Consider the following 23,202-nt stretch of genomic DNA (forward strand, 5'->3'; position numbering starts at 1 on the left):
AAAAATGTAGATTCTGGTTTATTAGGTCTGGGGGCCAACCTGAGGTTCTGCATTTCTGACAAACATCCAGGGAGTGCCATGCTGCAGGGCCCAGGACCACACTGAGAAGCAAGACTGACTTCTACCCTTTGCCAGGCTCAAGCTCAAGGTCTCAGCTCAAACATCACTTGTGAGAAAGAAGGGATTTTCTGGACACCTCAATTCAAAGGAGGCCACGTGCTACTCCCTCCAAGAGCCCAGGTCTCTTCCTCGGGGCCTTGTGTAGACTGTGTGACATCTCCCCGACTCGACTGGAAGCCCCAGGAAAGGTACCACTTTGTTCTCCTGGCGGTGCCAGATAAAGGCCTTCACGCCCCAGACCCACCTTCACTCCTGAGTCTCCTGGCTTCAGGTCTCTGAGGGGAGGCCCACAGAGCTCCCACCGGAGGAGGACATAGCAGGGGGTGCAGGCCTCCTGTCAGAGTGGCCACTCTGAGAACTCACCAAACCACCATCCTCCCACAACTCCCAGTCCACCTGGGCCTGACTCATCTGGAAAGCAGATCCTCTGGAAAGGCCCGCCTAGCTGGCCCCCCCAAGACCTGCTTCCTGCCCCGAGCCAGCCCTTGCGATAATCACACGTTACTGTTGAAAGAACCGCCACCAGCTCCAGAATGTTCACCGCCCTCACTGGTGTTTCAGTCAAGCTGGAAGCAGGTGAGCGCCGAGCGAGGGGAGGTGGAGACGGCACGAGCTGGTGAACGGAACCACCGGAACGAAGCTCCCGCCACCGACGAGTCCCCGAGACCTCGGTGTTGGGGCTGCGCCAGCTTCCCAGCCAGCCCTGTCCCCTCCCAGGCCCCCGGAGTGCTCGGGGGCAGTCTCCACAGCCCCCACCCCTGCCGCATCCCGCCGGACTGTGCTACCGCTCACCTCCACACACCAGGAGCAGAGACCTCCAATGCCCTCCACCTTGGTCAGGAGGACAGCCCAACCCCTGGACGGTCAGGTGTCTGAGGCAACGTGCACCCACAGGACGGCCAGCCCTCCCCGCCAAGCCCAGGTCCTCAACTCAGCCAAGGCTCCAGGATGGAGATGTTCTCTCACACACTTACGGAGCTCAATTTTCAGTAATTGTTTTATTCCATCATGACAGCCTACCCTTTCTCTTCCACCACCCTCAAGTATCCACCTGTGCCCTAGGTCACCTTTCCTCAGGCACTACTGATTCCGAAGAGGTGGGGCTGCCTAACCCAGGTGAGGGGCCTCTCCTGCCCCAAGGCTGAGCCTCGGAACCTGGCTCAGGGTTTGGGGGACCTGGGAGCCGCTCCTCGCCCCACGGTCCTTGGCTTGAAAGCAGAAGGCACGGCGACACCCAGTCCTGAGCAGAGATGCCGCCTCTCTCAGGACTGGGTGGCGGCCCAGAGTTCGGGCTGAAATGTCATCCTTGGCAGAGTGCTCGGCGACAGTTCCTCGTGCTGTACAGGAAGGAATGCAAACTAAAGCACACGGACAGTCAAATCTTCTCCAGCGAGTTAAGTCCTCAGACAGTGGTAAAATAAAAGGCCAAAACAAAAACAAAAAAAATCAATGTGATTTGGCAAATGTTTTCTTAAATTTTAAATTAAAAGAAAAAAACATTCACACAGAAGAGATTCAACTTATCTGCCTTGAAGAAATACATTAAAGAAAATGGAAGGTTAAAAAAAAAAAAATCACACCCCAAATAATGGTAAAAATAGATGTATCCTCTGTAAAAATCTGGACTAATCTACGGAGTCATTCTTACCTATTCAGTTTCAGTATTCAGAGCATGAGGTGAAACCCCAGAGTATAAAAAAAAATTAAAAAACCAAAGAGATCCTGCCCTTGCGCTAACCCGCCCGGTGCATGGCTCGCTGGGGGCTCCGGACACCGGCTGCTGGGGGCTCCAGCGTCTGGTCCCTCCCGCCCCCCACAGACCTCACGCGAGGCCTTCAAAGGTCTTCCCTGGTCCTGCTCAATTTTGTGGCATGTTCTTCTACAAACTTGCTCAGATGTTCCAGATCTCTGTTTCCGTCCTCAAATTTAATTGGGTTCTTTTTGTCCCCCCTGGGGGCAAAGTAGATGGTGGGGAACCCCTCAACTTTGTAGTGGCTGTTGGTGACATCATTGGCAGTGGCGTCCATCTTGGCGATGACCAGGTTCTTGTGGTTCTTGTACTTCTTGCCAAGGGCAGTGTACTCGGGCTCTAGCTGCTTGCAGTGCCCGCACCAGGGCGCGTAGAATTCGATGAGGACGTCCTTCTTGGGGTCCATCACAATGGAGTCGAAAGTCTTCCCCACCACGACCTTGACAGGCCCCTTGTTGTTCTTGGGCACCGGCTGGGATTTGACAACCGGCTTCAGTTTTCCTGCCAAGGAAAGCAAGCAGGGTAGCGGTGTGAGTGCCGAGAAGGCCCTGGGCCCTGGGTGGCTCGGACAGGACCAGGCAGCGAGGCCAAGGCCTGACGTGCAGGGGGACAGGCAGGTCACACGTGCCAGGGCCAGGTGGGGCCTTGCCTCCCCACACTGACGCCCCGATTTCTCGAGTCTCCTCACCCCTTCTACCTCCCTGGTCCCTGCAGAGGCCAGAGAGGATGCTGAGGGTCCCACCACAGGCCTGATGGGTCGCCGGGTCCCATCCAGTGAGGCTATCCCAGGAGAGGTGCCACCCGTTGCAAAGCGGCCGCCGGGAGAGCTGGTGGCCAGGGCCAGGAAGCCTCGGGGGACAGAAGCACCAAGACGGCAGGCGGCGGGACAGGGTCTGCCCGCGACTCGGCCTGTGTGGGAAACTGGGCCACTGTGCTCGGCCAGATCAATAAAGATACTCTGAACGCCTCAAAACAAGTTTTCCATGTATACAAAACTTATTTCTAGGCCCAAAAGCCTGTTTTGCTTTAAGTATTCCTAAAATAAGGCTTCTTGGGGCGCCTGGGTGGCTCACTCGATTAAGTGCCTGCCTTCAGCTCAGGTCATGATCTCAGGGTCCTGGGATCCAGCCCGACGTCGGGCTCCCCGCTCAACGAGGAGTCGGCTTCTCCCTCTCCTTCTGCCTCTCCTCCCAACCCCCAGCTCATCTGCTGGCTCTCTCTCAAATAAATAAAATAAGGCTTCTTGAAATTTTCAAGATACCTGCCTTTTTTTTTTTTTTATTACAAAAAAGAAAAGAAGGCAAGCAAAAGAACGGAGACTTTCCATGTCCGTTCCCCCATCCCTCAGGCATAAGAGAGGAAATGCAGGGCCAGGCTCAGCAGAATAAACAAGTGGGGGAGATGGGCTTGGAGCACCGGGTGCCCCCCTGCCTGCCCAGGAGAAGAATGACCAGGCGACCAAGCCTCACCTTTTTTGAAAGCCCTGACAAACTCCCGGAGGGTATCAGAGTCAAAGTCGTCAGGCTCCATGGCGAACTTCCGCCCGCCCTCATCCAGGATGGCGGCATTGACGTCCTCCCCGCTCTCACTGAGCCCCAGGTCCTTCACCTCCGTGGCGAAGTCATCCTCGTCAGCCACAGCAAAGGTGTACTCGGGGAAGTCCTTGGCCACCTCCAGGACTTTGCTCCGCCAAAACTGGGTGGCTGAAATGGGAGCGAGCACTGTGAGCTGAGCCGCAGAGATCACGAAGAGTCTGTGGCTCGGATTCTCTGACCAAGCTCGTGCCTAACTTGGGAGAGGAGCAATTCTGAAAAGCCACCTTTGTGAGCAGGTGGGCCCGGGTCCAAAGCCCAATGACAGAAGTCCCTGCCTGCCTGAGGGCCCGGGGCTGGCCTACTCCCAGCTCTGCAGCCTCTGAAAGCCTCCAGGCTTTGGTGGCCTCCTCTCTGAGAGGGCTCTGGACTCTGCACCAAGCTCCCCTCGTGCTAGAAAAGGAAAAAGGACAGCTACGTAGCACCACGGAAAGCAAGCTACCTTGAAGCCATAAATATACAACCCACCCTAGCCACCAACCTGCAAGGGGCTGGGGGCAGGATTCCTAAATGCGAGAGCCCCAGCCGCAGGCCAGGCCCCGGGGGGGCTCTCTCACCAGCTCTGTAGTCGAAGCTGAAGTCCACGCTGTAGTAGACGACCACCAGAGGGCGCCGCGTGTACCGCTTGGCGTCGTTGGAGGTCTTGCGGTGACCCACCAGCGGCAGTGTGTGCTTCAGCACGTGGTCCTTGATGGCCGACCCCTCCGTGGAGCTCTGCAAAAAAGCAGGGACGGGTGAGGAGCAGTCGGACAGAAGCGGGGCTCATGTCACCCCCACCTTCTGCTGCCACTGTTGGGGAGGAAGTCAGCTGCCCTGGGGGGCTGGGCATGGGGGAGGCAGCGGCGGAAGGTGTGCCGCTCTGGGAGGCTTTCGGGGGCTCCTTTCCTCCAGTGACCCCTAAGTGAGCTTCCTGGGCTACTGCGGACACCATGTGCCCTTTCCTCTGGGTCTGGGCTCACTTCAGAAACCGCTGGGGGAAGGCAGGCTTCCCGAGAGCAGCTGTTCCCATGGCTGAGCTGAGCCCAACGATCCCTCTCTCCCCCACATCTGATCCTCACAAGAGCCCCTGGGGGGCATTTTACCGATGACCACGACCACAACACAGCATGCGAGGTGAAGGGAGGGAGGCCCAGCTGCACACACTGGCGAGCAGCCATGCTGGGCTCTGAGCTCTACCACACGTTACACCAAAGCCCGGCATGGTGTCAGGTGAGACCATGGAGCCAGACAGGCTGCAGGGCCTGGAGGCTGCTCCACCGGAGGCCACCCCTGCTGAGATGAGGCCGGGAGGCCCGGCAGGCGAGGGCTCAGCGGTCTAGCACTAGGCGGCCGTCCTTGGACACGCTCAACGGCACTGGCTCTTAAGGCTGGTTCCAGACGAGATGAACCCAACAGACATTTATGCAGCATCCATGACCAGCTGGGTGCAGTGGCCTGGCGACATGGAGCTGGGGTGACCGACCCAAAGGCCGCGCAGGGCCCCCTGGCTCACGTTAAGACAGATGCTGAACCAGATCCTCCAGACACCAGCCTCACAAGCCCCCAAGCGTGGGCACTGCCATCGCATGTTACAGAGGAAGAAACTGAGGCACAGCCAGGCTGAGCTGCTCGCCCAAGGCTGCAGAGCTGGAAGTGGTTGGTGAACACCGCACTCTTCACTCTGGACCCGAGTCCCTACGGGATGGGACAGGATGGCAGGACTTGCCAGGTGGGCGGGGGAAGGTGCTCCAGGGGAGGAAACAGCAGGAACCACGCAGGAGACAAAGCACAAAGGACATGGCCCGGAAGTACAGGGAGGGTGGGGGGAGAGTGCTGGAAAAGCGGGCGAAGGGGACGACAGGGCCGTGGGTGTCTTTAGTCAGGACAGCCTCCGGACTGAAGGTCACCCAGAAGGTGAAGTTGAGCCCGGGGCAAACGTGCTCTGCAGCCGAGCATCTACCGGCCCCAGGCCCGAGCCTGAACTCCGAGGCGGAGCCGGCTTCGCGGCCTGCAAAGAGCTGCCTCCTTCTCACCGCAGTGCTCCTTGCGCTGCCTTTCGAGCTGGCTTCCTCGCACTGGCACTGCCTTTGGCTTCCCTCTGTTCTGAATTCCAAATCCGCTGTTGATTTAATACTTTATTTTTCAGTAATCTCTATACCCAGTGTGGGGCTCGAACTCAGGACCCCAAGATCAAGAGTCAGACATGCCTCCAACTGAGCCAGCCAGGCACCCCTCCATATCCACTTTTTAAAAAACCGCATTTTACTGTGTTGTATGAATGTGTACAAAGCAGTCTTACATAATTTTTGCAACAAGGCTGGTACATAAATAATACCAATCCATTTAAAACAGAGTAAAAGGCAGTGATGTGTGCAACAGACTAGACTGAGTGGCCCTTAACCTTTCTGGGGTCAAGGACCCCTTCAAGAATCTATCGAAAGCTAGAGACCCCTTTGCCAGGAACATGCACACCACTCAGGACGGTGCCTGACTCCTGGGGTCTGCAGCGCCCGTCTCTGGACCTGGAGTCAGTACCTATGGATGAAAGAAGAGGAGCTGGATGGGATAGGAGATGGGGCGGCCACCACACGTCCAGGGTAGAGGGGCCCTGACCCTGAGCGGGGGCAGAGGAACAGATGAACATGTGCATGAGACTCTGAGAAGAGGCAATGGGGCTCAGGACCTAGGGAGTCAGAAAGATTCCGGGCAGCCTCTCCAAGGCCCCGTGTGCTCCCAGTTCACAAAAGTGGATCAGAAGGGGTATGGCTGCTCCCTGTGGTGCAGGTGGAGCTCACCCTACCTTGCCCATCACCTCCTCCAGGTCCCATGAGAGCCCTGTGCCCAAACAGTGTGGGTCATGGCCCACCCCTTCCCTTCAGTCTGCTCCTAACTGGCCGTGAGAGCTGGGGAGCCGGCTCACTGCTCTGCATCCCAGCCTACCAAAGAAAAGCCCTGGCTGCGAGATCGAAGGTTTCTTCCAAATCTGAAGATCTGCTCACTGCAGCGCTGGGTCCCCGTGAAGCTCTCAGAGCGTGGGGCTGCATCCAGTCTTGGCCTGGGCCAGAAAGCCCCCCCGCCCCAAGGTGAGTATGTCACACTGGGCACACGTGGGCTGGGTAGGCCTGGGGGCGGGGAATGGAAGGCCAAACCCATGCGCCACTCTCCACAGCTCCATCCAGGGAAGAGAGGCCTGTCCTCAGTCCGTAGCTCAGCGCCTGAGCCACCCGTCGACTAAGGAGGCCGAGCTCGGACCCAGGAGCACATCCTGCCAGGGACAACAGCAGACACGCAGGCCGGAGCCCGAGTGGCTGCGCGCCCCGGGGAGGCTGACCGCTGGCCCCCGGGGGGGGGGGGGCGGAGAGCGGGGGCAACTCTGGCAGGTACGGCCTCCCAATAATTCACTGCTCACCCTGCTGGCTGCGCCTCCCGGGAAACCATCTTTACCTCCGGGGCCAGGGCGCCGGGAAGGGCAGGCCAGACCCTACCTGTCTGAAGCCCAGAGCAAAATCTCCGGGCTTCAGATCCCCAGCCAGGGCTCAACCAGCAGCCTCAGGCCCATCAGAAGCCCGGGTGTCTAATAGAGTGAACGCTCCCAGACACCTGAAACTAATACTACACTGTATGTTAACTAACTGCAATTTAAATACAAACAAACAAACAAACAAACAAAGCAGCCTAGGGCTGTCATGGCCCCAGAGGGCCCTCACTCACCTGGATGTCCATCACGTGGCTCCGGGGCTCGTACTTGGATTGGAACTTCTCAGGCTGCATTACGACCAACTTCCCCGAGGAGACTTTCAAGAACTTTGCTATTTCGGTGCTGAAAGTGTGGTGGAATTTATAATCTTCTCTCAGGTTGTTCGCTGAGAAATTAACAGAACGACAAATACCCAATTCGTTAAACCGCATCACTGACCTAGGCTGAACTCACGGCCCCAGCTGATGACCTGCCAACACCGGAATGAGCACCGCGAATTCCGCGTGGACGACACCCAGAGCTGGTGTAGGTGTAGCACCTCTGAGCCTCTTAGAAATTGTTTTTTTTTTAAAAAAAAAAAACAAAATAATAAGCAAACCGGGGGTTCACAGAACTCAGAGCTAATTTTTCAGGAGCTACGGCCTCCAGTGCTGAGGAGCACGCGAACGCCACAGACGGTCCGTGAGAACAGGGGGGCACCACGCTCCCCTGCAGCCACACGGTGGGTTTTCACACCCAGCCTCTCCTCCTTGGATTGGTGGCTGGCCTATTTGTGGGCCGCAGTTCTTTTGCTCTGTACGCTTTTATTTAAATCTTGTGAAACTCGCAAGATGAAACCCCACTGTCTGAGACACCCGAGAACAGGGGTTGGCAAGCTTTCTGGGAAGGGCCAGACAAGATCTCTGGCTTTGCAGGCCATACTATCCCCACCACTCAACCTCACACCGTGGGGTAAAAGCAGCAGGACAGCGTGTAAACCAGGGAGGGTGCTGCACTCCTGTCAGACTAACAGAACCAGGCCAGTGGCGCCCCGCCGCCCAACAGCCCCTGGGCGAGCACACCGCAGTCTCTGCTCTGGCCTGGCCTGAGCTGAGTCGGATGCAAACACCGGGTAAGATGTCAAAGGTGCTCCCCCACCCTGGAGGGCGGGCCTCCCGACTGGGTTATAGGAAACACCCCATGTTTAGGGGGAGGAGGGAGACGGGCTTTCAGAATCAGCCAGACGTAGATTCAGATCACAATTCTGACACCTGCTCATGATGCGGCTTTAGGCACGTGAATGATTCACTCCCCGGGCCACAGTCCCTCCTCTGCAGAAACGCAGCGGTCTACCTCGCGGCCCCGGGGGAGGCTGGGGTCTCCCCCAGCAAGATTCCTCCTGGCTCGTTCCAAGGAGATGATGAGGCTACCTAACCAATAAAGACTGACAAAGCCCCTCCGCTCCAGCACTGGACATGGAAACAGAATTCCCCTCTAACCCAGTCTTACCCAGTCTACGTTATCTCAACACCACAACCTCCTGAAGCAGAAAAGATCTCCGAAGTGGATTATTTAATAAAATATATTTTCAAAAAGAAAGGGGCAAGTCACCACCCGTGCTCACATGCTAGTAACTAACTGGCAGAGGCAGGACTCGAACCTGAGTCTGATTCAGAAACCCTCCTTTTCTAGTCAAGACCCTGCCCCTTGCAGAGGGGCTGGGAAGGGGCTCCTGGAAAGACAGGGAGGTAGACGATAAACTTGGATGACTCTCACGTGCCCCTGCCCTCTCCTCAGAGGCCAGGAGGGAGCTGGCGTGCTGGTCTACTCAGGACGAGATCCTATCCCCCTCACATAATCAAGGCAACGGGGAACTAACTTCTGCTCTAGCCCCAACTCCGGGAAGGAAAGCCCGCTCCCACAGCTGCTTCATCAAGCTATGCTCTAAGCTGACGCCCCAGGAGTTGTCCACAGACGCAGCAGACTCCCCAGCAACTTCCCACAGCCTGGGCAGGTACGTTTCGTCCAGCCCAGGGGCCACTGCTCACCAGCATCCTGGTACTGCTGGTAGGCCGGGTCACTCTCCGCTTTAAAGACCCCGATGATGATGACGTCATCCCTGTCCTTCAGGAACTCCTGGACCTGCTTCAGGGCCACGATCTCCTTGGAGGGTGGCCCGGACTGCTCGATCATGTAGTCGACAATACCTGGGAGCAAAGCACGTGCCTGAGGAGCGGCTCGGGGCTCCCGGGCACTCTGCACACTGCTCTCCCTGCCCCCCACCTCCCCCAGGGGAGCTCCCCCTCCCCACGGAGGTAGGACTAGGAGGAAGCCTACCGTATTTTTCCCGTGGGCCGTTGTAATCAAAGGGCTTTCCCCTGCGGAAGATTTTCAGGGTGGGATAGCCAGAGACATCGAACCTCTTGGCCAGGTCAGTCTCAGCAGTGGCGTCGACCTTGGCCAGGGGGATTGGGGGGGAGCGCCTGCTCAGCTCCTTGGCGGCCTTCTCGTACTCGGGGGCCAGCTTCTTGCAGTGTCCACACCTACGCGAAGCAGTCAGTCGTGAGGAGCCTGTCCCAGCAGGGACACAGTCTCCCATCTGAGGGAGGCCCCGAGACCCAACCTGTGTCCCCGAGCACCCTGGTTCGATCCAGCAAACTTCTGAAGGTCTCCGAGGTGAGGGCGTGGAGCCAGGTCCCCCCAGAGGCCGGCACGACATCACTGGCACCGGTGCTCACACAGCGAGAGGGCGCGCACGCACGTACACACCACACACGCACGACACACGTGTGTGCCACAAGGAGTGGGACTGGGACGTGGGGCCGGCGTGTGGGAAAGGCTACGAGACAACGTCCCAAGAAGGCAGAGTCTCTCGGTCGGAGAGCTGGGACAGGCGAGGACACCAAGTGAGAGGTGGCTTCATACACGATGAGACAGTCGATCTGGGACAGGAGAGCCAGGGAGGAGGAGGACCTGCGCCGTCGAGGGCGGGCGAGGGGGGCGACGACATAACGGAGGCACAAGGCCGGACCGACGAGGACGCCGGCCAGCGGGGGCCGGGGAGGGTGGGCCTGAGCCGAGGGAGCTGGGGCCGGAGCTGGCTCGGAACAGGCCGCGTGTACGGCAGGAACCGACGGGCCCCACGTGGGCAGGGGCCTCGAGAACCACAGGCTCTGCGGACCGAGCCGAACGAAGCACCGCCTCGTCAAGGTCCTCAGGGCGCCTCGCGGCCGCGCCCTACAGAACGTGAACCGTCTGCAGGGAGAGGGCACGCGTTCTCTGTAGCGGCAGAAACAAGGCGCATTTGCTCTCTGAGCACTTCCCGGGCAGGCGGCGTGAACAAGTAGCTTGCTGAACTCAGCTCCGGGCAACTACAACGTGGGATCCATACCCCACCACGAGACACCCCCGTGCAACTGTCCTCCAACACCTTCACCACCTCATGGGGCCCCCTGCGCTCCTCGTGCGCCAAGTGTTGGCCCCGCCCCCCCGCCCTGTGCACACACACCCTGCGATGACCAAGGACACTGCCTTGTGCTGCGGAGGCCCAGAGCCTTGGGTCACTGTCGTTCGCCCCATGGTCACATTCCTGACTCCAGTCGACACCGCACACCCTGACAAACAGCAAGCCTGTTCGAGAATCAGAACCACCAGCTGACCCGGGACGAAGTCACCAAGGTAGACGGTACCTGGGCAGGCCGACAGCCCTCCCAGAGCCCTGGCCGCTACACGCACACCTCGCCTAAAGACGGCCCGCTCTGCTGTCCCCTCCAGCTGCCCACGCCTCCCTCCTCTCCTCACGAAGCATGAGAACCACAGTACCTCGGCTCTCCAGCCCACACCTCGATCAGCCACTCTCCCCCACTCCCCCCCACCTTTCTTCCTGGCACCTTCTTTCCCACCTGCAGGCCCCCTGCCCCACCTGATTCCTGCCCCTGCATGTTTCCACTCCCATCATCTCTGCGCGCCTCTGCTCAATGAGCCGTCATCACCTACTATCTGCAGCCAGAGCTGGCTGCTTCCCGCACGTGGTGGGGACATGAAGGCCACGTCCCTGCTAAGCTCTAAGGGACTGGCCCAACTCCTCCGCAGAGCCAGGGCTTCCTGTTTTCCGACAGGGAGCAGGCTTCAATCCCAACCACAACCTAGGGCCTCTGCCCCCAAACAAGAGCTCCTCAGGGCCCCCCCGGCCGGGCTCTGCTGTTTCTCTCCTATAAGAGCTGAAGCCCTGAGGTCGGGGGGTGGGGAGGGGGCCCGGGAGCATCGAGAAGCCCGGCTGTAATGGAGGATTTGGGGGCGAGAGAGGCAGGGGGCGACAGGGTGAGTGGAGGAGATAGAAGGCAGGACGGCTGTGGGAATCCGGAGGCCCCAACGTGAGAAGGGGACACGTCTGGAGCGTGAAGGGAGGCTGAGGGTCATCTTCCCAGATTCGCTCCAGCACATCTGTGCCGTGAGCAGAGCAGAGATAAAGCCACTGCTCAGACGCCTCAGGAGGCAGCAGGCGGATGAGCTCCCGAGAACCGCAGTCCCGTTCGTCCTAAGCACGTGTCCCTCACGCTGCCCACAGGGCCACGGCTGTCTGAGGGCTTTCACGCGTGTTTTCTCAGGGCAGGGCAGGGGTGTGATGACACACATGGGACTCAGCAGGCACAGGCCCGGTGCACGGCTGTGTCCTCCAGCCACAGGGGAACCCGGAGCACCTGGTGCCCCACACACGGGCTTCACTCTCCTCCGCGCTACAGGCCTATGTCTACCTCGTCCCGCCCCTTGGGAAACCACCACCTCTCTCTGGAACACTCGGCAGCCACGGCAGCCTTTGTGCATGGTGGGGACTGGGCACCCTCTTGTTCTCGGCTCTGCCTCACGCGCAGGGGCCTCTGACACCCCCACCCAGTGGCGAGCGTGCACCGAATGCAGGACGGGGCTCGTCAGTATCTGAGCAACACAGGACGGACACCATCTTACCATGGGGCATAGAACTCCACCAGAATGATGTCTGCATCATTCACCACTTCATCGAAGTTCTCTTTGGTCAGCACGAGTGTGACTTCGGGTGGAGGCGTCCAGTTGGGCTGAGAGATCTCTTTGACCTTGGCAACAATTTCTGAAAGAAACCAAACAAGCCTGAGCACAGGCAGAGGCAGGTGGGGAGGAGCAGCAGGAGTCAAGGAGAACAGGAAACGTTCGATTCCTTAAAATCCAGCTGCACCTCTAGCCAGTGCCACTCTGCAGTTTGAAGCCACGGCTCAGGGCCGAGGGGTCCACACTTCCCGGTCCTCCTTCCACTGCCTGGCGACCTCTCTGACAGCCCAAGACCAAGCTGATGAAAGAGACCCTGCTCCTGCCAGACTGTGGGCTAACTGCGAGCTCATCTCCCCACGGCTGACCACACGTGCCCACGAGCAGTCTCCAGGGCGTGCCCTCCTCAGGTCCGAAGACCTGTGCATTTAGTCATGCCATCTTGCACCAGCATGTCATGCGACATGACGTGGGCACAAAAATTGAGAAAAATGAAGAGGAGCAGCATACCCCCGCTGCTCAGGCTACATCAGCATCACAGGGAAGGTGGTGGCCTCGTTCCCCAGAGACGGACTCAATGACGGGAGCGGGACACAGAACGTACTCTCACAAGGCACCTTCCAAGTGGCTCTTGGGAGCAGGGGTGGCAAACTTCACATTTTTCTTTTTTCTTCGTTTTTTTGTTCTGCTGTGGAATCGCCAAGAAGCTAGCTCTGAGAACCACTCCCGCAAAGCAGGAGGCTTCAAGGGAAGTGTGCACAGCAGCCCCTCCACGGCACCAACACCGCATGACCGCCTTGCCCACCCCCCCGGCCCACACCCAAAGCCCCAAGTCCCTCAGCGTCAGGGAGGCCCGTTGACTAAAGCGCACTTGGGGGCCACCGGCCAAGGAGCCCCCCGTGGCAAACACGGCTCTCGAGATTCCAAGCCGGCCCCGCCTCTGGCGGTCAAACACTGGGTGCGGACCTCTGAACACACAAGCCTGTTCACTTTCCAACAGTAAGGCCACAGCGTTCAGCCTGCTCTTAGATTAAGTTCCTTTATGTGTTGATATGGTAAGGACATTATTCATTAAGTCAAACACAAAGGCACAAATGGTGATTAAGAAACGCTAACAATCAGACACTTGGGTGGCTCAGTTGGTTGGGCAGCTGCCTTTGGTTCAGGTCATGATCTCGGGGTCCTGGGATCGAGCCCCGCATCGGGGTCCCTGCTCGGTGGGAAGCCTGCTTCTCCCTCTCCCACTCTCCCTGCTTGTGTTCCCTCTCTCGCTGTCTCTCTCCGTCAAATAAATAAAATCTTAAAAAAAAAGAGGGACAGAGATATGGTGGAGATACCACAATTTTGTTTGTTCACTGATTGAAAAAAAAAAAAAAATTTACTTTGTGCCTAATGTAAGCCAGGCAGGGATCCATCAGGCCTGGTTTTGGAGAACCACCTGGCTCCCCACATCAGTGGTTCTCAACACGGGGCTCTGGACCCACGGCTGCAGGTAAGCCCTGGAAGCCTGTACAAAATGCAAATCATCGAGGCTGACCTGAAACTTAGGGACTTGGTCTGGGAATGGGGTTCAGCACTGGTTTCAGGAGCCCACGAAGTGACTCTGACAAAAGCCAACATCGAGAAGCACTGCTCTAGGGCACCGCCAAGAACCGCGGCCTCATGTGTCACGTGACATATGGGCTCTAGATCTTGACTTTCATCGTCTGAAATGAGAAGACATCTCTCCTACCCTAGGACAAGTTTACTTTGATCTCTGTTACCTGGAACATTCCAGCAGGGAGCACTCCCAGAAGCTGGTGCTCCTGGGGCCACTCCTAGCCCACTCAACTTGTCTTCCTCTCTATTATCCAAACTCCCCCCTCTCAGCTTTCCAGTGGGAAAAAGAGTCCCAGGCCGGCCTCCTCCGGGAGCACAGGCTCCGCTCACCGTCCTGAGTCCTGGAGCCCTCGTAGTCCACAGCCTGCCCCTTCTTAAGGATCTTGATGGTGGGGTAGCCGCTCACACCAAACCTGCCGGCCAGTGCCGACTCTGAGGTCGCATCGATCTTGGCCACGGGAACGGGAGGGTCGTTCTCCTTCAAGGCACTGGCAATTTTTTCATATTCTGGAGCAAACTGCTTGCAGTGTCCACACCTGAGGAGATTTGGGGAAGGAGCAGCAGGTTAATTGTACCCAGCAATGCACACAGGAACGGGAGGCACCAGGACCAGGTTAACTGCAGTTGAGAGGAGACATACAAGGTAACACCTTGAGGAAGCCAAGGCGGCTGGAGTCAGACAGACGGAGGCTGGAATTCCAGCTCTGGCCCGGGCTCACACTTCCAACACCTCCAAACCCCAGTGTTTTCATCCGTAAGCTTCTCAAAGTTCGTCCAGGGACCCCACGCATGGGGTCTGTGAGGTAAACACTCTTTTTTTTTTTAAAGATTTTATTTATTTGAGAGAGAGAGAGAGAGAGCACGAGAGGGGGAGGGTCAGAGGGAGAAGCAGACTCCCCGCCGAGCAGGGAGCCCGATGCGGGACTCGATCCCGGGACTCCAGGACCATGACCTGAGCCGAAGGCAGCCGCCCAACCAACCGAGCCACCCAGGCGCTCCGAGGTAAACACTCTTTACAAAAGACCTTTCTCGTCTTCTTCACTCATTCCCTCAGGGCATACAGTGGAGTTTTCCAGAGACCACATGACTGACAAAGTCAGTATACTGATATTAACATGGAAGGGTTATTGTTAAACACGGATTAATACGGAAATTTCTGTTTTAGTGTCTAATGTGGTAACTACTGACAGCCATGACCCACATCAAAAACTGTCTGGACTCACAAGACCAAAGAGTTTGAGACGTACTGACCCACAAAACACACTAACCTCACAGACCTGTTCAAAGGACTACTTAGGTATTTTATACAAAACCCCTCACACCTGAACATCAGGCACTGGACCAAAAACTAAGTATACCTTAACTATTCTGTCTCAAAAGTGAACCAAGGAGGGCAGGGGCCAGAGGACGGACAAGAAGGGATTATGAGATAAAGACCGGCAGCACAGGTGAGGAGGAAGGGCACAGGAGGGTGAAAGACAGGACAAGTGGGGCACCCCCCCGCCCCGGGACAGTGGGCCTTCCCACACTGGAACTGCCCGGAGGCCGCGCCTGGCAGGAGCTGGCCGGTAGGGTGGCCTCGAGACGGGTCAGGGCAGAACCTGCAGCCAGGGACGGCTCTGTCACCAACACCGGTCTCCGTGGCTTCGCACGTGGCCACCAGACAACACATTCCTGTTTTAAACTGCTGGGGACCACGTTGCGTGAGGGCTCCCGGCCTTCCTGCCCCCATACCTCCCCCCGCACCGGGCCCAGAGGCCCGTGAGGCGTCAGGCGCGTGAGCACAGAGGACCCCCCTCGTGCAGGCTGGTGGGACGAGGAGAACCAGGGTCCTTACCATGGAGCGTAGAACTCCAGCAGCACCGTGTCTTTGTCAGCCACAAAGTTATCAAAGTTCACGTCATTCAAGACCAGGACGCCGTTTTCTTCCTTGACTTCCAAGTCGTCCTCCTCCTCCTCCTCCTCCTCCTCCTCCTCCTCCTCAACGGCATCTCCTTTATTAGAAGAATCTGAGCGGAAAACATCCAGACTGGTTAGGAGACTGGTGACTCTCCTCCTTAAAAACCTTCCCAGAGGGCGCCTGGGTGGCTCGGTTGGTTAAGCGACTGCCTTCGGCTCAGGTCATGGTCCTGGAGTCCCGGGATCGAGTCCCGCATCGGGCTCCCTGCTCAGCGGGGAGTCTGCTTCTCCCTCTGACCCTCTTCCCTCTCGTGCTCTCTCTCTCTCTCTCTCATTCTCTCTCAAATAAATAAAATCTTTAAAAAATAAATAAAAAATAAATCCAGTATTTCCTTTAAAAAAAAAAAACAAACAAAACTTTCCCAGAACCCCAAACCCTCCAAATGTGTCATGAGTCCTGAGTGGCCCCTGAGGGCCACCAAGAGCCGGGGTGGGGACATCAGGTCTCCCCTACCCCAGAAATTCTGACCCAAGGTTTGCATACTGGGTAGCCACTTCGGAGTTCACCTAAAGGGAGGTCCCAGTTACAAAGACGTTGGCAAACCACAGGTCTAGAAGTTAAAAGCCTCGACGGCCCAGCGGGACTTGAGGGCAGGGCGAGGTGCCTCTGCGGAAGCAGCCCCGCAGCCTGGCCCCGCGTGCCTCCCGCCCGGGCTGGGAGAACCCTAACCGTCAGCCCCTCCTCCCCGCACCGGGTTCTGACCCGTTCCCCAGCACCACCCTGCGCGGGCTTTCCAGGCCTCGCCCCTAGAGCAAGGCTCCTTTATCCACATCCAGTGCCTTGCGCTCTAGGGTACGTCGTTTTGCTGTTACCCCACATTTGGGCTCCAGGGCGAGGCTAACTTTCAGCGACACCTTCCTCTTCTTCACGCACTATGCTCACCACAGCTCAGGCGTCATTCAGCCTCCCGGGAACAAAGAGCTGCCCGGCCCCCAAAACAGCACCAAAGGGAAACAAAGACTCACACTTGACTTTTCATTCTGGAGGATGGACTACGAATTGATCCCATTTCTGAAAGGGGGTGGCATTCTACCCTGTGGGCACAAAAAATAGCCCCGCAGGTCTCACAGTCCTTCAGAGAGACTGGAGTGTGAAGGCAAGAGGCTGGGGGAATTGACTGACTTAGAGTCACCCCAGAGGTATCCCCAGGTAGGAGTTAAGAATTTTAATGACTTACAGGGTCATCGTGCATCAAAAATACGCAACAAATCACACCTTTGTAGGATGCCTTGCCTGGAAGCAAAGCTCTCTTCCCAGAGCACCAGAATCTGAGTTCATCGTACTACCCGGGTTTCAGGGAATCTTCCGCCCAACTACAGATCGGAGGAACCGCAGGATGGCGGTTCCTGCTACCCAGCTTCTCCCGCTGCTGTCTCAGCAGCCAAGTGCAGCCGGCCCCAGAACTGCATGAACTCTGCAGCCAGATCCTGTCAAGGGGCCAATTATTCTTTCCCGAGATGCTTCCCAGGAGATAAAGCAACTCTGCTGGTTCTGTGTCGGGGGCGGAGGATGAAGTCAGCCTCAGGATCCGGGAACCTACGGGACTTGCCCCACCTTCGCCCTGCCCCTAACGAATCCAGGGCTCCACAGCTGCTGGGACAAGCCAGGGAACTGGTCTGGGTGGCGTGGCAGCTTTCTCTCTTTTCGTGAAAATCTACCAAGCTGCAAACTAATTACAAAAAGCAAACCAAAAATCCACCAGGAGCCACATTTTGCTCAACCACGTTCTTTAACACATCCCGCTGCTTCTCCCTGACTTCCATGTTTCCCTCTCCAGCTTGAGGTCCAAGTTCTCCTCCTTTGTGGGGGGAGTAAGAAAGGCCTCTAAAATCCCACAAGAAAAGCCACCAATTTGAGAAGTACAAACCAAGCGGACTCGGTTTCCTGGGGCCACGGCTCTCCAACACCTGCTCCTCCCCCGGCCTCCCTCCTCCACAGCAGGAACTCCAGGGGACAACAGGCCTGCAGAGGCCAGGCCCCCAGCAGGGCCCCCGGCACTGTCATTAGGCCTCCTGGATAAGGAAGTGGGCAGGACCTGGGGGAAGACAATGCGGGCTTACGCCCCATCTCCACCTCTTAGGCTGGTGGCCTAAACCAAGTCCCCTTCCTCTGGTGACGGGCAGCCAACACTCCACACCCAGGTCTTTGTGAATCTGAGCAGCAAGTGCTCTTGGGAACCTGAGTTTAACACGGGCTGGCTAGGGCTTCCAGGTGCTTCTGGAAATACTGCCTACAGCCACCCCGCAGCGCAAGAACCGAGTACTGAGCTTTCCTGTTGGGGCTTCTGGTACAGCAGTCACATTGGCTTCCCAAAAGGCTATTCTGACCACCCATCACCTGAAAGTCCTACCCAGAATGACCTGTGTGATGGCTGCAAACCTGAGGACTTGATGCGGGGACATTCTGCAGGTCAGAGGCCTAGGGGGACTGCACGCGCGGCCTCCGATCTGGATGCTTCCCGCGGGCTGGACGGCCTGCTGAGGGCAGTTTGGCAGGGCTCGTGGGCCACGTAGATCCGCTCTCACCGCCTGACTGCTCTGGCCAATACGGGAACCAGATTAACTTGCAGGCGGACGGACAGACTGGAAAGAACGATATGGGGAACTTAATCCGCACTTTAAGCTACAAGACACAGCCGGGGGAGGCAGAGGGACTTGACAATCCGCTCAAAGCATAGGGATAAGGTGAATTTTACAAAAAAGCAAAGATGCAAAGAAGCAAAGATGCCTTCTTTCCTACACTCAGCCCTGACGTGGTCTGTGAGCACTAGTGATAGAGCTCTCATGATTCACTGGGTGTCCCTGAGCTACCATGGGACAGAGCTCCTAAGAGTGAACTCATTTCTTGATACTTGGGGAAAAACAGACACATACAGACACACACACATACTTTTTTTTTTTTAAGGATAACAAACAAAATGACAGAACCTTCCCCACATAATTAAAGACTCTCGAATGCATTAAGGCATACCCCTACCTTTCCAGTCCTTCTTAGCCTGCAGATAACCCCAGGACTGGACTCTCCACGATTTGAGAGGGTGCTGGCTCTATACTCCTACCTACTAGAAACCCACACATCCCTGCAAGGAAAACATCCCACATTTTAATAGGGAACCATTTTTTCACTAGACTTCACTTTTAAGGCTGGACATTCTAGGATAGAAAATATATCCACAGCCTTGTAGTATCTTCTGGATGGGTGCCATTCTCCTCAGTATGAGGCCGATGAAGCCTCCCATATCACCTCCACATTGCTTAGCCCACCTGGTAAGGCCATTCTGGAAGTGGAGGCCCCAGGCCTCTGCAATCCCTGTCCACTCTTAGCAGTACCTCTGATGACAACACTGGAGGCCTGTCCAACCTGGATGCAGGCAGCTCCTGTCAAGATGTCCTCGCTCTACTCCCTCAGCTGCTCACTCTTCAGTCCCCACTGGCTTGGTGCCTAGAACAGCTGGATAAACTCTACCACTAAGTCAATACTGAAGTTTATATTGAACATGGGGAAAGAGAAATTTGTTACCAGACAGATCATTATAGCTGGTATTTGTTAGGTGCCAGGCACCGTGCTGAGCTCTTAAATACATTCTCTCACCCCTTGAGGGAAACATTACATGCACTTTACAGATGAAGACACTAAGGCACAGAGAGGGTGAGTCACCTGCCCAAGGATCACGAAGCTACTTAGTGGAGGGTCCTGGCCACTCAGCTGCTCTATCGTCACCTCAGATTGTTTCCCAATATGCCCAAAGCTTTAGGTGGAATCATTTGATAATTACGTCTCAGGAAATGAAAAGGGAAGGGTTGAACAGTTCTTTAGCACTACACACAAGTGAATTTCCACTTAACTTTTAAATCTAAACCAATCCCGGATAAAAATAGGCAAAAACCGGCATCAAAGTATTTTCCTTCACTATTTCTGCTGGGAAGATGTGAAAAGTACAGGTAATGTCTAATCTGAGACACAGAAAGCCCCGGCACCTAAGACTTGCACGACCAGAGCTTAAGCTCTATTTAGTGACCATATTCTTGGGGGGGGGGGGTGTTGTCTTTTGGGGCCCCGACACCCCTGTGCTGTTTGAATCCGAAAAGAAACACAAAACAAAAACAAAACCTAAAGACTTAGAACATCTGTGATGGGAGAGGAATGTGCCCCCAAAATAAATGTGCAGGACAAGTTACCTGTGAAAGTGAAGGACCAGGGATGCCCTCAGGGATGGGAAAGGGTCAAGGGAGGGACTCGAACTCCCCACCACCACCCCCAACCCCGCCAGAGGCCAGTGCCCTGGAAGACCTGCCATGACCATGACAACTCCAGAGACTCCTGAGCTCACCCCCGAGGCAACTGGTTCCCAGGGCCTTTACAGCATTAGCGACCTGTCACCCAAATGATAAACCTGCTGGTCCTGATAGCCCTTGGCATGCACCAAGTTTGCCACTGCCTCAGGCCTCTTAAGAACCCCCTAAAAACAGAATCACTAGATCAAAACCAAAACAAAACTATTATGCTTCTTAGCTATGTTCCAAAAATAACCCTCCAACCCCACTGGTCCTCAAACTTTAAGATGCCCCCCCAAAGTTTAACTTGCATGTGAATCAATGAAGAACATGTTTAAAATGCAGATTCCAGGGCCCACCCCTGCAATCTGCTTTGGTTTAGGATTCTGTATTTATTCATTTATAATTTTATTTTAAGATTTTATTTGACAGAGTGCGCACAAGTAGGCAGAGCCGCAGGCAGAGGAAGAGGGAGAAGCAGGCTCCCTGCTGAGCAGAGAGGACCTTGGGGTCATGACCTGAACCCAAGGCTGACGGTTAGCTTAACCGACTGAGCCACCCCGGCACCCCTGGGACTCTGTATTTAAAGCATCAGGTGATTTGGATAAAGGTTCCAAAACTCACTTGAAGGCCCCGCTGCTTTTTCTTACTTCCTCTCGGCAGGTGTCTTTATCACCAAGTGCTGATTCTTACTTCCCTTTCTATTTGGATTTAAACTTGAATAGGTGACCCACACAGAAGTTACTCAATCTGTTTGAAAGGGTATAAAGTTCACACTTGCCCTACACACTAATACTAGAAAAGGGAGTTTATTTACATTGGAACAAACTGGCTGGGAAGAATCCATTATCAGGAGAAAGGCCAGAGAGGAAGAAAGTTGATGCCTGTTCTCTAGGAACAGCATTCTTTTCTTCACTAGTGCGTTCTATTTATCGAAGGTCTCTTACGCCATTTGTTTTCAGCTAGCTGGTTTCCAAGAAAAATGTGGAAGCGATGACTAGTAGCTGTCTAACGTTCCTACTAGAGCAGAAGCTTTATGGGCCATGGTGGCCACGCTCATCCTATACTCCCAGAAACCTGCTCAGTTAACTGGCACATAGTAGGTGTTTAATAAATGGTGGCAGAGAGAATGGAACCTTCGGTTTCTAACAAATGCAAACCAAGCCGTTGTCCCTTTCTCTCTCCAACCAACACCCATGAGTTATTTATTTCCAAATCTACAAACCACATTTTTTAAAAAAGATGCCTGCTGCCCGCGGCTGCCCTGGAGAGCTCCTACCGGGGCTTCTCTTCTCTAAGACCTGTTTTGAAAACAGTGCCCCCCCCCCTTCCTCACGCTCCCTGGGCGTGCTCGCCTGGCAATTTTAACCAGCTCCCAAGCTCCCCTTGCCAGAAGCGAGCAGTCAACCTGAACCCAAGTAAAATCTGAACGTAATAAGAACGAAGAAGCCAGTTGCAAAAAAGGCACTTGGCCCCCTCTCCGCGTCCTAAGCCTCAGTGGCAGGGGGCTTGCTAGGAGCCTCCACCGCCCTCCTCTCCCGAGATCTCCTAAGCGATTCCGCTCACAGCTACTGCCCTTTAAACTCCAGCAAGTTGGCGCCAGGCGCCAGTTTTGGAGGGGCTCCGCGTGAAGCCCACCGGTCCCGGGTCGCGGCCAACCCGGTCCCCACGCGCGGGCCCCTGCGGCCCATCAGGCCCGGCCCACCGCCGGCCGCTCACCTTCGTCCGGTCCCCCGGCGCTCGCGGCGGCCAGCAGCTGCGCCAGCGCCAGCAACAGCACCAGCAGGCACGCTTTCCGGAGCCTCATCACGGCAGTGCGCAGCGCGGCCTCCCTGCGCGGACAACCCCTGGGCGCTCCCGGATCTTGAGCCCTGGCCTCTTGAGCGAAACGGGAGGGAAGGCAAGAAACCCCCCCAGGAAGTCCTCGCCAGCGACGGGCTGGGGGCGGGGAAGCCACCGGCGGGCCAATCCCAGCCGGACTGGGGGCGCGGGCCGCGTGCGCCTCGCTGCGTGTCGGGGCCCCACGGTGCCGCCCTCCGAGCCGGCGCTCCTCCCCGTCCTCCTCCGCGCGCCCCGAGGCTCGCGCGTTTAAAGCTCCGAGCCCTAACGTGAGGTGCCCCCTTCTGATTGGCTGCGCCGCAGCCACCAATCACCGGCTGCCACTCGGTTTGCGCGGAGCGCACAGGCTGAGAGAGGGAGTGAGGGAGAACAAAGGCGGCGGGCACAGGCCGGAGGGGCGGGGCGGGGCTGCGCATTGGGGTGCGATTGGCCGGCGGCGCGGTGGGCGGGGCGGAACCTGGGAAGGCGGGGGGGCGGGGCTCCGGGTCCCGCCGCCAAGCTTGGCTGGAAGAACACGTGTCTTTACAGGAGCTATATAGAGAAAGGATGTTCGCTCTACTAACTCCGCCTGGGGAGGCTTGAGGTCGAGGCGACAGAGGGGCCTGAGCAAGTTATGTTCATGGGAAAAGAGAACGTGGCTCTTGAGTCTGCTTTATGTTCGTGGGCTTCTTGTTTTTTGTGTGCCTTTGAGGAAATAAAAGTTTGCATTTTTTTCCTGGGTTTAAAACACAAACTGGGCTTGGGGGCAGGGATGAGTATGCAGCAAAATGAATCCAGACCTAAGAGTTCTCGGGAAGCTGCTCTCCACGGCTTCATCTGTGAACAGACCATCAGTTGCTTGTTTAAACGTTGTCTCATGTTTTTTCCTCTAGTGATGTTCAGCAAAAGTGTAATTCCAGATGGGCAATCTAGTGGCCTGCATATATCTAAATACAGTCCAGGTTTTCCCTCTTGACAACGTAGAAGAAGAAAATTAGGCTAAAATAATTTTTGTATGTCAAACCTGTGGTGTGTGTTAGGGTTTGAGACTTCTTCCACACAAGGGGATTGGTATGCCTGAAGAGTCAGAGAAGACAAATGGGGGGAAAACTCTAGTCCAGGAGTATTTTTCTGTGTATACAGATTGAGTCAGGAAGGAAGAAAGCTGGATACTCACAGGCTTTAGCAATTAGAAAATTTTAATTTAATAAATCTTTAATGAATTCCTATGAATCTGATGGTTCTCACCTCAATTTTGTAGGGCAGAACGACATTCTGTAACTAACAATAAATACCAAAGTATACACTAAGTGACTTACTTGAGTGCTAGGAATGTAGAATATCGAATTGTTCAATATCATTTTATATTTATCTGTTTTTAAATTCCAGTATAGATAACATCTAGTGTTAATAGTTTTGGGTGTACAATGTAGTGCATCAACAATTCTATACACTACATGGTGTTCATCAACAATATCATTTTAGAGAACCCTTCAAAAAGATAGAGCCCAGCCAGAATTTTTGCCTTTCATGGTAGTTTCCTATGGATCCTCATTAAACTGAGAGAAAAGGGAGCTCCATTTGCCTGGATGTGGGACAAATACAACCAATTTCCCTAAGACCCTTTGTTAACA

At 55.7% G+C, this 23,202-nt stretch overlaps 1 protein-coding gene across 1 annotated transcript; it reads right to left on the minus strand.

The window, feature by feature from the left end:
* Positions 1 to 1,101: 1,101 nt before the first annotated feature.
* Positions 1,102 to 21,693, minus strand: PDIA4 (protein disulfide isomerase family A member 4). Its single transcript, XM_025854805.2, has 10 exons — positions 21,470 to 21,693; positions 15,354 to 15,525; positions 13,847 to 14,052; positions 11,864 to 12,002; positions 9,236 to 9,441; positions 8,947 to 9,105; positions 7,153 to 7,304; positions 4,020 to 4,176; positions 3,340 to 3,573; positions 1,102 to 2,371 (listed from the first exon to the last, which is right to left on the minus strand). Exons 1-10 carry the CDS (start codon positions 21,555 to 21,557, stop codon positions 1,956 to 1,958), a joined length of 1,929 nt encoding a protein of 642 aa, XP_025710590.1. The 5' UTR covers positions 21,558 to 21,693; the 3' UTR covers positions 1,102 to 1,955.
* Positions 21,694 to 23,202: the final 1,509 nt, after the last annotated feature.

The sequence above is a fragment of the Callorhinus ursinus genome, unplaced genomic scaffold, assembly GCF_003265705.2.
Source record: "Callorhinus ursinus isolate GAN/ISIS: 27379988/994484 unplaced genomic scaffold, GSC_fseal_2.0 scaffold12, whole genome shotgun sequence".
Classification (NCBI taxonomy): Eukaryota; Metazoa; Chordata; class Mammalia; order Carnivora; family Otariidae; genus Callorhinus; species Callorhinus ursinus.